Genomic DNA, 14,343 nt, shown 5'->3' on the forward strand with positions numbered 1-14,343 from the left:
TTTTGTTGTTATCACGGATCGTTACAAACCAACAAGGGGAGACGTAGACGCTGCGCCGTTAGCCCCGTGCTATCGCATATGACTTTATCGGCTGCGCCATAATTGTCAGCAGTCTTTTTTTTGTCGCATTTAAAATAAATAAATTCACAGAGAAAAAAACTCTAAAATTGCATAAAAGACCCGAAAAAACTTCAAAAATCCGGAAGTTAACACAAAAAAAAGCCTCAGAAATCATTTAAATTTCTTGAATTCTACGAGTGGGAAAATTTGGGAAACAACACTTCAACACTTCCAAAAGTCCACCTGGGAACCCCAGAAATCCTAAAGTTCTAGAAGTTTGAAGATGTCGGACAATGAGTAGTTGGGGGCTGTTCACGTATTACGTCGGAAGGGGTACAAAGAAACGTGATAGTTCGAACAATTTTGGGTTAAAGTTGATCTTTTTTGCGTGACGGGTGTAGTGGTGTGTCAAAAATTCCATAAAAAAGCGTGACGTAATATGTGAACATCCCTTGTCCATACCAAGTCAGTAATACCAAAAGCTGAAAAAACGTTTACATGCAAAAACCATCACCTACCACACAGTTGAGCAGCGCGGTTTACGCCCACTCTGAAGGCTCCAACTCATGATTCACTGAATCGATTATCATAAACTTTTTCCCCCAATTGTTAATATCATTAATACAGACTATAACCATAAGGGGCCGTCCATAAAGGACGTCAGCGATTTTTCTGGAATTTTATACCCCCTCCACCTTGTCCTCACTTTTCCACTACACAAATGTATGGCGGTCACACTTTGGCGAACCCCCCATATCCCTATAGTCCGGACGTGCAAATTGCCCTTATCGTCTTCTTCGAATTCCACGTATTCCAAGCGCCATAGCGATCTTATAAGCCCCCAGTGCCTTGCACAGGTCTAATGGCGATAATTACACCAATTGAGTAGTCAGAGTATAGCAAACCGTATTCCTTCCAATCAATGTCAGTTGATTTAGATATATCGTAAGATTTGGAAGCTTTCAATAATGGGCCGACTTAGATATTTTGTATACGTTCTCATCATTGCTCTTATATTGGCTATGATACTGACACCAATATTTTACTTCTTACGCAATTCGCCGTCAGTAGTGGAGATTGCACTTGTTCCATCTCCACGTTCATACTGCGCTACCCGAGGTCATTGGGATGAAAATTCGCAGAGTTTTTTTTATGTTGACATAGAGGGCCCCAATTCAACGCTTTTACGTTACGATTATGTCGAAAATAAAGTTTACGAGGCGACGGTCGTTGGTGAGCCAATTTTAACGTTCATCATACCGCTCGTAAATGCGACAAATCAATTTTTGATTGGAACCAAGAATAAAGCAATTGTAATACAATGGGACGGGAAATCTGCCAATGGTTATGTTATACGAACGGTATTTGGAATTTCGACCGATTCGACCTACGCGCCGAATCGGTTCAATGGCGCAAAAGCGGATCCAGTGGGCAATTTTGTTGGTGGAACGCAATACGCTAATGATTGCTTGAACCATGCGACCACCGCCTATCTTTATCATTACGATCCGAAGTTTGGCTTAAGCACCATTCGCAGTAACATATTAATTTCCAACGGTTTGACATGGAGCCACAGAACGAATAAATTTTATTACATTGATTCGTGTGTGCCGAAAGTGAACGAATTCGATTACGATATGGAAACGGGATATCTATGTAATGTGAAAGAGCAACCGAGATCCAAGTACCGATAATCCACATTAAACGTGTTACATTAGTAAATTATAAAGAAATGAAATATTGTTTCGGCTGCTCGTTCTACGACGCTTCCATATTGTATTGTCGGTGCTTGGAGCACAAGTACAATGATTTGCGTATTTGTTGTTCAAACAAAACCAAATTTTCTTTTGTCTATTTCCAGCCAATAAACGAATCGCTTACTCTGCTTCACCAGATCTTGTGCTTGACGGTTTGACCCATGACAATGACGGCAATTTATTCGTCACTACATTTGGTGGATCGAAAATATTGAAAGTTGATCCAATGTGAGTAACAGGAAACATAAGAGAAAAAAACAAAACAGTTGAAGCATAGCACTCTAGCTCCAAGCACTAATAGTCGGTATTAAATAGACTCAAAACAAGGCATCAGAACAGTCGTAGCGTTTGCTGCGACTGAGCCTCGTAAACCTATTTTGCCCGAACCATTATACGTCCGTAGCCTTAATAAGCCCGTAACCCTTATTCGTCCGTTATCAAAATGCTTCCGTAACTTTATTGCGTACTTGACATTATTGCCTATTTTTGCAAATTAACTGTAAGTATTCGCCGTTAAAATTGCGCTTAGCGCAATTACAAAAGGCCGTACGAAGTACTTCTCAAGTATAAAACAAAAGTTTACGAAGTAATTTTAGGAATCCAAATTTACAACTTTTTTTACCAATTTTCTTTCGGCATTGAATTATCTGTCAAACGACACAAAAAGTAGCAAAGTTTGATGAAATATTCTCGATTTATGTGCAAAAACCACATAGGTCCACAAAGCGGCCTCAGTACAAAGGCCAAAATTTGAAACTTTTTTTACCACATTCTTTTCGGTATTCAATTACCATCTATAAACAAGGCATCAGAACAGTCGGAGCGTTTGCTGCGACTTAGCCCCGTACGACCCGTAATCCTATTTCGTCCGTAACCATAATACGTCCGTAGCCGTAATACGCCCGGAACCCTAATACGTCTACAACCCTCTAATGCGTCTGTTACCAAAATGCAAGTCAAGTTGGGCATGGTCAAATTTACTGAAAGTGTACATTTTTAAAATTGCGCATAGCGCAATTACGAAAGCCCGTACGAAGTACCTCTCAAATAAAACCAACAATTTACGATATTATTTTAGAAACCCAACATGTTTTGCTAACTTTCCATTCGGTATTCAATTATCTCTCAAATGAAACTAAAACTAGCAAAATCGGTTGATATTTACTCGATTTATGTGCAAAAAACACTGAGGGCCGAGTAGCGGCCTCAGTCCAAGGACCTAATTCTAGAAATTTTTTCACAACACGCTATTTAGTGTGCAAGTACATCTCAGATTTTACAAAAATTGGCAAAAGCGGATGAATTTCACTTCATTTTTATCGATTTATATCGATTTTAATAAAATCCAATATGGCCGTCGGCAGCCATTTTGTTAGGAGACTGTGTTGGATTTTGAGGTTTCGCAGCAGCAAAATAAAATACGTGTGTTTCCTTTAGTGATTAGTATAAGAAGGATTTATTTAAAACGTCATCGCTCCTATCTCTAATAACAACGAGGACCCTAATCAAGTCGTCCATATGGGCAATGTTAATTTATGAAATTCTAAGCAAAGCTACAATCAACAGACTGGAAGTAGTTCTGACGATTTACATTCGTTAAAACCTTTCAAACAAAAAAAAAAACCATGAAATTCGGTCAAAATTTACTCGAGATATTGTCAAAATACACCACGTTCACTGTACTGCCAAGCAGCCGGATATGAGCTCACTCCAAGGTTCCTAGCTCACGCTCCGGTCAACCAAATTTCATAAACTTTTTTTTCCGTTTCGAAAACCGTTCAAATTTGGCCGACCTACAAGCAAAAACTGCTTCCCGCCCTGTACCTTGTTCACATCATGGGCTCTAACTCACGAGTAGGTCATCTAATTTCCATGAACTTTTCTTTTGTCGATTGGTACTTTAAGCGTTTAAATTTCCGGAGATATCATCGAAAAACCTTAAATCACTTATTGGGCACCAGCTCGGGAGGGGTCGACCCAAAATCGCCCATCTTCGAACTTAGCCTTTCTTTTGACATTACCAAACGGGGAAAAAAATCAAAAAAGGTTGTGATTTACTCGAGTTATAGGGGTCGGAGAGGATTCGTCATCTATGAACATCACCAGATGCTTTGCCCTTACTGTCTGCTTCCAATTCGACGTATTACAACGACATATTAATGTTATAAGCCATCAGTCCTTCGTACGGGGCTAAAATGTCATTAGACTGCAAATATCTTAGTCTATGTTAGTGCCTGTAGAAGGTAGAGTGCTATTCTTTCAGCCAAATTCTTCAAGATTTTACGTTCAACAGTGAAGGGAAACTGCTTGAGGAAATCGAATTTCCAGTTAGGCAAGTGACGTCTGTAGCATTCGGCGGTCCACAGTTCGACATTTTGTTCGTAACAACTGCAGCCCGTGGTGACTCACAGCCAGAAGCAGCTGGACATTTGTACAAAATAACCGGACTTTATTCCATTGGATCGCCAGCTATGAAAATAAATGTCTAAAACTTTGTTAAACCGTACTTACATAGGTTCGTCCAACGGTAATCAACGGTTGCGTTTCTGCCATTAGTAAAATATAGTTTATCACATTCGCGCGGTGTTCGGATGTCAAAATTACTCAACTAGGAGTTTAATTCAAAAATACACTTCAGGTCTATGTTGTTGTCTCGTTTTCGCTAATGTGATAAAATAGAGTACACACTTGTCACTATCAGTCTCGGCAAGCCTCGACTTCTTCGTGACAAGTGTGTAATATATATTATCTTCGAGTATCCCACTGTCTAACTAATAAATAAATGTTCCGGAATACAGGGCGGCATGTGACTTACTTTTCTCACTAATTCCGACTGTTTTTAAAAGAAGCGATAGTGACCTACTTTTTCCTGAATTTTTTACTTTTATCACTATTTCCAACTATTTTGAAAGAAATATTGAAAAATCGGAACAATTTCTTATTCCAACTTAATATTTATTGCAAAAAGACGTCAAAAAATTTTCCGATTTTCCTAAGTATTACGGTACCTCGGTTTTTTAAGACGTACACGAAACCACAGTAGTCCACTTATCCCATGTGAATCTAAAATTCGCAGAGAATCTTTTTTAGTTGAAGAGAAAATAGCCGCAGGTAGCTGTATTCTGAGACCAGTATCCTACAGATGCTTCTGCAAAGGTTTCATTCTACACGCAATGTAGAGGTATACGACATTCAAACAATAAAGTAGCCGCAGGTAGCTGTATTCTGGGACCAGTATCCTACAGATGCTTCTGCAAAGGTTTCATTCTGCACGCAATCTAGAGGTTCCTATACGACATTCAATCAATAAAAGAATTGACGAACAAAAATGTTAAGATGTAGTTTCGCCTATGAAAATATCGTATCTATAGACGAAGTCAGCTCAAAAGTTTGCCTGTAAAAGTTCATTTGAAATGTATTTCAGCTCCCTATGCAGTAATAGAAAGCACTGGAATTAAAAATTCAAATTAGTTTAAGTTTTTGTATTGGCAAGGTCCAAAAATAGGGTGAATGTGCTGGAATGGAGAAAGTCATCTCCTGGAAAACCCTCAGCTGATGCGATTTTTCGAAATAAATTCAATTGTTAGTATTTAACGAAAAAGACATTAAAGTTAACTTTATTTCACTGTGGCGAAACTTAACCTCAAGTTTTTGAGTAAAATATCTTACTTGGTAATGGAACAAATGGTGGAAATGGCAATTCTTGTGTGTTTACCAACCTGGACTACAACTCGATCGCCAAAATTCACACAGCAGTGCCAATTCCAGCATTTGTTACATTGGTAAGTAATGTACTACTTGAATCAAGCAAAGGTAAACAATGTTAGCAATCGCTCAGCTAGTTTCCTTAATCGATGAGGTAAACGGGAAATAACTCCGGTTTTTTATTTTTCCTAAAAGGCTGTCCGTAAGTCTATAAACAATTCTAAATTTTTAATCACCTTCCTTTATGGTACATTCGGATATCCACGATTTAATAACAGAGTCTGTTTAAACATGTGCTGTTAGGTCTTAAATATATCAGATGGAGTTCTTTTACTCTAAAAAACGTTTGTAAAAAATATATTTCATTTTGAGTCATTTCAGTTTAAGGGACAAAAACAAGTAATCAGATAACCATAAGTTCTTCGGGCCTTCCAACCGCCAAAACTACGGTTCTTATTATTTTCAGATGTCCCAATCACATTTTGTAATCCAGTAAAAGGTTTTGTCTCAATAAAGTAATCAATAAATCGAATTTCGTGCTCCTTTTCCAAGATTTTTAAACCTCCCGCACGTTGCCAACAAGCGCTAAGGTGTTACTTTACTTTTTCTTAGTATAAAATGGCGATTTAGAGTTGGTTTTTCTCACTATTTGGTCACTTTTAGTAAATCAATTCATAGTGAGAAAACCAACTATTTTCGGTAAATTTGATCACTTTTTAACTATTTTCTGAAGAAAAATCACATGCCGCCCTGGGAATATGATACACGTTTTTAATAAATGCGAAGAAAATTCAGAACCAAAATAACTTCACAATTCCTTCATATTCCCCAAACTGGATGGCGGCGTTGGGGTGCTGGATTTTTGGGAACCATCACACTCAATAAACATCAGAAATCCTTTAAATCGTTAAAGTTCTAGAACTAGAAAGATAGTGGACCATGTGGGGTGCGGGAATTTTGGGAAGCAACCTGCTACAATCTTCTCCTTCTTCTTTTTTTTCAGCCTGTTTCTATCCACTGCTGGATGTAGGCCTCTCCAACTTCTTTCCATTTTGTACGATCCATTGCCATTTGCTGCCAGTTTGAACCCGCAATATTCTTAATTCCGTTTGTCCATCTCTCTGGTGGCCTACCTATAGCTTGTCTTTTAGATGGTCGCCAGTTCATGATCTTTGTGGTCCAACGTTCGTGTGTCCTTCTTGCAATATGTCCCGCCCAGCTCCATTTCAGAGATGCTATTCTTTCCATGACATCAACGACCCTGGTTTGTTGTCGAATCCATTGATTCGTCATTCTGTCTCTGAGTGTTATTCCAAGCATACTCCGTTCCATGGCTCTTTGTGTCACTCTCAATTTATCTGCGGATGCTTTCGTTAAAGTTAACGTTTCCGCTCCATAAGTGAGCACTGGAAGGACACAAGTGTCGAAAACTTTGCGTTTCAGACTATTATTCATTTTGCTTTTGAAAATTAGTCTGAGTTTTCCGAACGCTGCCCATGCAAGACCAATCCTACGTCTTATTTCTGCAGTTTGGTTGTCCAGACCTAACTTCAGTTTTATGTCCTAGATATACATAGCTGTCGATTCGTTCAATGACAGTGTCACCAATTTTGATCTCTCTATCGTCCCCGATGTTGGTCATGACTTTTGTTTTCGATAAGTTCATCCTGAGGCCAACTTTGCTTGCCTCTTCACTTAACTGTTGTAGCATAAGCTGAGCCTGACCTAGATTCGCTGCTATCGGTACAATGTCATCAGCGAAGCGGAGATTGCTCAGGTACTCTCCATTTATCTTTATTCCCATTTTACTCCAGTTTAACTTCCTAAAAACACTCTGCAGAATCGCCGTGAGAGGGATTCTTTTGAAAAACCGCCTGATGAAATCGGACACATTTTCTATTGGATTTTTTGATATTGGTATTGGTCCCTAGAAGCCAAAACCACTTTCAAAAAATTTTGTCCAAGCTTGTGTGGCTAGTGAGAGGTGACCAAAAACCAAAAACATGCACTTTTCTTATGGAAATTTCTCGTAGGCCGCGAAACGTACAAGGTGGGGTGTCGTTAGAAAGGTAATTGCATGTACTTTCGGGGCAGATTGGGTCTTGTTGGGTTTAAACTTCATCCACACTGAGTTATGAGCAGTTGAAAGTATGGGTAAAAAAGAATAATTTCGGCGAACTTCTAACGGTTCCCATGCATCCGAAAAGCAACAGAAAAATTAATAAACTGTTTTCCCCAACTGATACAGGTCTTAGCTTTCCAATAATACCAAACATGCATGGGTAGTGCTTCGATGAATGTGGTTTTGGAATGAAAATTTGATGTGTTGTTCAAAAGAATCCCTCTAAATAATTTCGGTGAAATGGTGTCACCCTGCCTTACACCTCGGCTACAATCTCAATAACCCCAAAATACTAAAGTTCTAGTGCGAATATGTTGGATCATGAGGAGTGGTGCAGTTTTGTTTTAGGAACGAAACTCGACTTGAAAAATTCACTAGTGGACTGAAAGTGTGAATGCTAGCGCGGAGTGACTCTTAACTCTAGCTTAAAGTTAAATAGACCATGACGCGCGATAAATCATTAGACCAAGGTAATTGATCTATGAGCGAACGATTGACTTAGCACTGGATCACGATTTGTTCTTTTGAATTTATTTTAAATTTCTTGAAGATTATGAACGCTACCTACGCTATTATGTACGGAGAGGCCTACATCCAGCAGTTATGTACATAGATGACGAATCCGCAATAAAAAAAAATTCCATCCGTCCGTGACCCCACTAGCTTGAGTAAATCACAACATTTTTTCAAAATTCTTTTTTTTCCAGATTGATTGGTATGGACAAAAGTAAGGTCAAGTTCGAAAATGGACATGGTAGGGCGGGTCCTATAGGTGTTTTTCAGACTTTCGACGATATCTACCGAAATACGCACGCAATAGCTGCTTGTGATATATCAAATGAAAGGTATTGACGATTAAGAATAAAATGCAACGTGGGCTTGTTGGGAGGGCTCAAAGGTCTTTACTCGGCCCTAAGTATTTTTTGCACAAGTCGAGTAAATCTCATCCGATTTTGCTAGTTTTTGTTTCATTTGAGAGATAATTGAATGCCGAATAGAATGTTGGCAAAAAAAGTTTCAAATTTGGGTCCATGGACTAAGGCCGCTTCTTCTTAAGGCCGCTACTGGGCCCTAAGTGTTTTTTGCACATAAATCGAGTGATTTTGCTAGTATTTGTTTCGTTTGAGAGATAATTGAATGCCGAATAGAATGATGGCAAAAAAGTTTCAAAATTTGGGCCCTTAGACTAAGGCCGCTACTCAACCCTAAGTGTTTATTTGCACATAAATCGAGTAAATCTCATCCGATTTTGCTAGATTTAGTTTTTTATGGAAGGTAATTGAATACCGAAAAGAATGTGGTCAAAAAAGTTTCAAATTTGGGCCCTGCGACCAAGGCCGCTTTGTGGCCCTATGTGGTTTTTGCTCATAAATCGGGAATATTTCATCAACGGACAAATAAGGGTTATGGGCTTATTAGGGCTACGTATAATGGTTTCGGGCAAAATAGGTTTACGGGTCGTATGGGGCTCAATTGCAGCAAACGCTCCAACTGTTCTGATGCCATGTTTTATTTATATTCTGTCTATGACTTTGATTCATACTTTGTACGATTTGTTTTACACCTAAAATAGCTCCTTTGAATTGTTAATCAGCATACTGGAGCTATGCGGTTTTTATATTTAGTTTAGATTTTTTTGGTAAATAAAGAAGTGAAAGAAGAAAAAACATATCACCTCAATCATTCCAACTGGAAAAGTTTATGAAAATCGGGTTTTTCTTCAGCTGCAAGCCCAAAACAGCCGAGTAGCTCGAATTACGCTCACTCTAAGGGCTCTATAGCTCATGATCGGGTGAGCTTATAAAAAAGACAGATAGTCAGAACAGTTTGCTGCGGTTGAACCCCGTACGAGCCCGTAAATCTATTGCGTAGGTGACCCTAGTGCGTCTATCGTTGACCGTAAGTTTATTGCGCCCGTTAACGTAGTTAAAGTGAAATTCTTATGAAATGTGACATCTTACATAAAGTTGCGACACCACCTCTGATTTTTTTCGTATTTGGTTGAGGAACATCGGCATCCATGGGACCCAAGAGACAATTTGGGTACATAATAGAGGGTCTAATTCTAATCTAATTCGTGTATGATTGTTGTTGTTTATAGTGTATGACGTCTCTGCTTACAACAAGACAATATTGCCTGATCAGCGTGTAGACTCCGCTTTACAACGCTACAATTGTTTGTTGCATAAGGGTCACTCCAAGGGGGTAATCACTAGTAAATCAGTAAATCAAGTAAATCACGGTAAATCACAAAAAATTTTGAAAATTTTTTGAAATTTTTTTAATTGTCACTGGATTACATTTCGAAGTATCGTGGCCGTAAACATATAGGATAAATTTCATGAACTAATACAAATTGAAGTAAATAGATTCAAATTTAGTAGAAACTTCATTTTTGATTTACTTGATTTACTGTGATTTACTGTGATTTACCGTGATTTACCGTGATTTACTGAGCTAGTAAATCAGTGATTACCCCTCGGGTCACTCAACTCTACGATGAAACTTTACGTGACCGTTACTTTAGGATGAATTGAATTGTTATCCACTCTTCCTAAATAAGTTATTTAAAGCACGAGGCGTTCACAAGATCTGTGTGGGATAAAAATCAGAACATCCTCCGCATTCCACAATTAATAAGAGGGTTGTGAAAAAACGAAGATGACCCAAGTAAGAATTAGTTAAATTAAAATGAAATTCACAGCAATTTTCACTAAAAACAATCATTCCTTCATTGCTATACACTCAACCATATGCTTATAATCACTTTATCCTTTTAGCGCTGCCCAATAAATTATACGACATAAATGTTAAAGTTGATCGCTATCATTATAATGTAACACTTTTCAAAACCACGTACGTAATAAATGAACACGTTAATAGTTAGCAATGAAAATTAATGTTAAAATATCCGCTATATGTTAGCGTTTTTGATGTGCATGATCTGGCCTCATAATTTACTGATATAAAAACAAAATTCCCTTTGTTTTATACACAAAATACTTCAATTCAATGTTATAAATTTTGCCGATACACTCCCTTAAAACCATATACAAAAATTGCGAGAAAGAAACAAATGTTCAAAAGTTTTTACCAAGCAAAAAAAATCAACCGAACGATTCGTAATTGCGATAATGTCGTCAGTGGCCCGAAATTTGTTTATTTCCAACCAGAAGTTAATTCGACTCGACTCCAATCATTAAATAATTATTTTTAATTTATGAACTTTAAATGCTTTTTGAACATGAAATTGTTTCGTTGTTGGTTGTTGATGTTTTGTTATTTCATTTTATTTATTGGATCGTTTGTTGAGAGTTTTAGTTGAAGCAATAACATTTTTACAATAACCCATCCATAAAAGGACAACGAATCAACAAAAAAAACGTCTTTTGCGACTATAAATTTATCAGTTTTATGGATGACACAAAACTTTAATAACAACAATTTCAGCTAAAAAATAATTTCCATTGAACGCAGAAGTAACCGCTGAAATGGTTTTTTATTCTTTTTGTTTAGGTGGTATATGGTTATACCAGCAAAGTCCGCTCTCTTTTAACGGCCCATACCTTGCTTACAAAATTAGGAGGCCTAAATCTGACAGTGTCCTCTTGGCACTTACTAGGTTAGAAGCGTATGATTTGATTTGATTTGATTTGATTTGAAACATTTTATTTATCAAAAGATTACAGAATTTACAAAACCAAGTAATCAGACTGATAAAATCATTACGGTGCCAACATCGATTAACTGTGATGTAGCACGAAGAAGCAAACCGGAAGTGGAAGCAACCCGTCAAAATTGCAATCCACCATATGCTTGTAGTACGAATGAATTGTGTGTCATGAGTTGCTGCAACGACGAGAATAGCCAGTAACGATCCTTCATCGTGAGGAGGACTTCACCCTGGAACGAAAAATCTCACGAGAATCACTGGTTCTAAAAACGTCTATAAATCTTTCAAATTCTCTACATGCCTCAGCAATCGGCTCATGATAGCCATAAAGCGTTCTATGGCGTGGAGGACGAAAAACATTAAAGTGACGCAACCCGTATGGGTGGTCAGGCATATGACGATACGAATCAAATATCGTAGTCAACTTCGGCGAGTTCACTCTGGCCTTCAGCACATCATACAAGAAAAACACACGCGCGTTCCTCCTCCTAGTGGACAGCCGCTCAAGACACAAAACCCATGAATGAATGATAAGCGCAAGGTTATGAAAGAACATTACAAGAACATAAGTCAACTCTGAGTTGATCACGAAGGTGGTGCACACAATTTGCGTCAACGGCTGCGAAGTTTATATGAAAAATGCAACTTAACAAAACAAAATTCTGAATTTTCCAAAAATAGTATTTTTCGTAACGATTTTTTCAGCATCGATCCTAAGTTATCCTTAGGAAACTAGGACGTCTGCTGGAAAAATCCATTTCCAACAACGTTTAGTGCACCGGACAACTGAAATAGACAAAACACATCAATTTACTTGAAAACATACACACTTCACATTCACCGTATTAAATTTGATCCCTCGAATAAACATCGAAAAATTCATTCAAAACCGTTCTCACACGAACTCGTAAAGAAATGATTTTTTCCCCGCCCGAAATATCGTTTGGGAAAACCTGACCTGCGAAAGTGACAAATTTTCGATTATATTTTTGAGATTATGACATTATAAACAATGTGTATGCGGTTGCTACAGGGCTGCTCCGTTACCAGCCAAAAAAGCCTGAAGGAAATCTAAAGGCTCTGATATTCACACAACGCAGGTGGTTATTTTCTGACCTCAGCTGTAACTTTGGGAGTCTTTGTCGTGAAAAACGTTGTCTTGACATCGGGAGAAAAGTAGGAACTTTCATTTTCTCTGCTGAATTATAGCGCTCGCTACGCTCTGGCCACATACAAAACACTAGAAATGAAATTTTCACATGTTTTCCCTGAGTTAACATATAGGGCAAATTGTAATTACGAAAGCCTCTACGAACTTCGTAGTACGAAGAACCTTTCCTCTTTTAAAAAAAACAGTCGACCGAAATCGGACGCCTTTTCCAGTGGAATATTGTGTATGTGCGCAGAAAGGTATTCGACACTAGAAGCCAAAACCAATAAGTCATACTTTTGAGCAACCGATTTTTTTTCTTTAATTTTGTCGACAAACTCTACTTTGCGCATTTACTAGACAGACAGATGCCTTGTCAGATGTATTATTATGTTGTCCGCTTGACAGAATATATTAATTAATGTACCAAAATGGACATGGATATTGCCTCATAACCTATTACATGACGCGAACGTGAACTCCTTCAGGCCTCGCTCTGTTCCATTTGAAATATTATTTTACATTAAAAGTTGACATTAAAAGCAACATTGCTGCGGATCGTAAAATTATAACGTATAGGACGCTGGAATTATGAATGCAATTGAATAAACTGCATCAGTAAAAAGCACCTGTGTTTATCATCGAATTCAATTTTAGAAGAGACGGATGACACACGATCAAGGTGCTGAATATGCAGATATTAATAATAAATTTAAAAAAAAAAATCACGCGTTTCGCGGAAGCTTAGGTCAATATCAATAGCGGTTGTTCTTGCTGTTGTTGTTGTTTTTTTTTGCAGTCTTTAATTGCGGTAAGCGTCCGAACATACATTGCACCATACGCGTTATGCAATTATTTAAATTATTTTAAGTATACTGCAAAAACATTACAATGTAGCCGATAATTTATTGTAGCCAAAAGGTAAGCCGGTGAATTAACAACTTGGGAGTATGACATCAAACATTTTTAATGAATACTGAGCCAAATATGATGAGTTGTCATACATGACCAACTTTCCAAATTATTTTTAAATTAAATGAAAAAGTTTTTTGTGGACATTATATTACTAACTGTCGCTGATTGGAGATGAAGTAAGAGTGTTATGATACTAGTCATGCAGATAATAAGGCAGTCTATCAATGGACTCAATCTAGAAGCAGATTGGTTATGACGAAAACAACACTACCTGTTGGAAGCTGAGGAAAGAAAAACACCTTGGTCAAATCTGAAACGATTTTTACATTTTTTAGTTCGTTGAACTTGTGATATCAAATAATAGGATCAAATATTTAAAGTTGGGGGTCGTTGGGAGAGTCAAAAGTTGCTTTGTAAATATGTTCCTTGTGCCTATTTTTTTTACATTTTGATTTGCATTTTCGATTTTAGTAGTTGACTTGCATCATGCACCAGCATGATTTCACCCTTTTTAGAAACACACTTGAGAATTTTTAGCCCCGTACGAAGTACTAAGGGGCTTATATGATTACGGTGCCGTGTGTAACTGATGGAATTCGAAGCAGACGGTAAGGGCAAAGTGTTTGGCTATGTCGAGGGCTATGTTCATAGATGACAAATCCTCAATAAACATTTTGCCTGTCTGTCCGTTCGTCACGACGATATCTTGAGTAAATCATATCCGATTTTTTTCCCTGACAGGTGAAATAGTGAGGCCAAGTTCGAAGATGGGTATGTTCGCGTCGGCCTTTCGTGAGCTAGGGCCGCCAAAGTGTTTTAAGGTCTTTTGGGGATATATACGGCAAAATAAACGATGGAAATGTAAACGACAAAAGATAGGTATTGTCGATACCAATCGAGGAAAAAAAGTTTATTAACTCTACGAAAATGCTATTCGCACTCTAATATACTTTGGCTATTC

General features: G+C 37.8%; 1 protein-coding gene across 1 annotated transcript; it reads left to right on the forward strand.

The window, feature by feature from the left end:
• Positions 1-1,003: 1,003 nt before the first annotated feature.
• LOC119079759 (regucalcin-like) lies at positions 1,004-4,442 on the forward strand. The gene is made up of 3 exons (XM_037187839.1): positions 1,004-1,716; positions 1,922-2,045; positions 4,111-4,442. The coding sequence occupies exons 1-3, from the start codon at positions 1,029-1,031 to the stop codon at positions 4,304-4,306; spliced, it is 1,008 nt and encodes a 335-aa protein (XP_037043734.1). The 5' UTR covers positions 1,004-1,028; the 3' UTR covers positions 4,307-4,442.
• The last annotated feature ends 9,901 nt before the right edge of the window (positions 4,443-14,343 follow it).

The sequence above is a fragment of the Bradysia coprophila genome, unplaced genomic scaffold, assembly GCF_014529535.1.
Source record: "Bradysia coprophila strain Holo2 unplaced genomic scaffold, BU_Bcop_v1 contig_333, whole genome shotgun sequence".
NCBI classification, from domain to species: Eukaryota; Metazoa; Arthropoda; class Insecta; order Diptera; family Sciaridae; genus Bradysia; species Bradysia coprophila.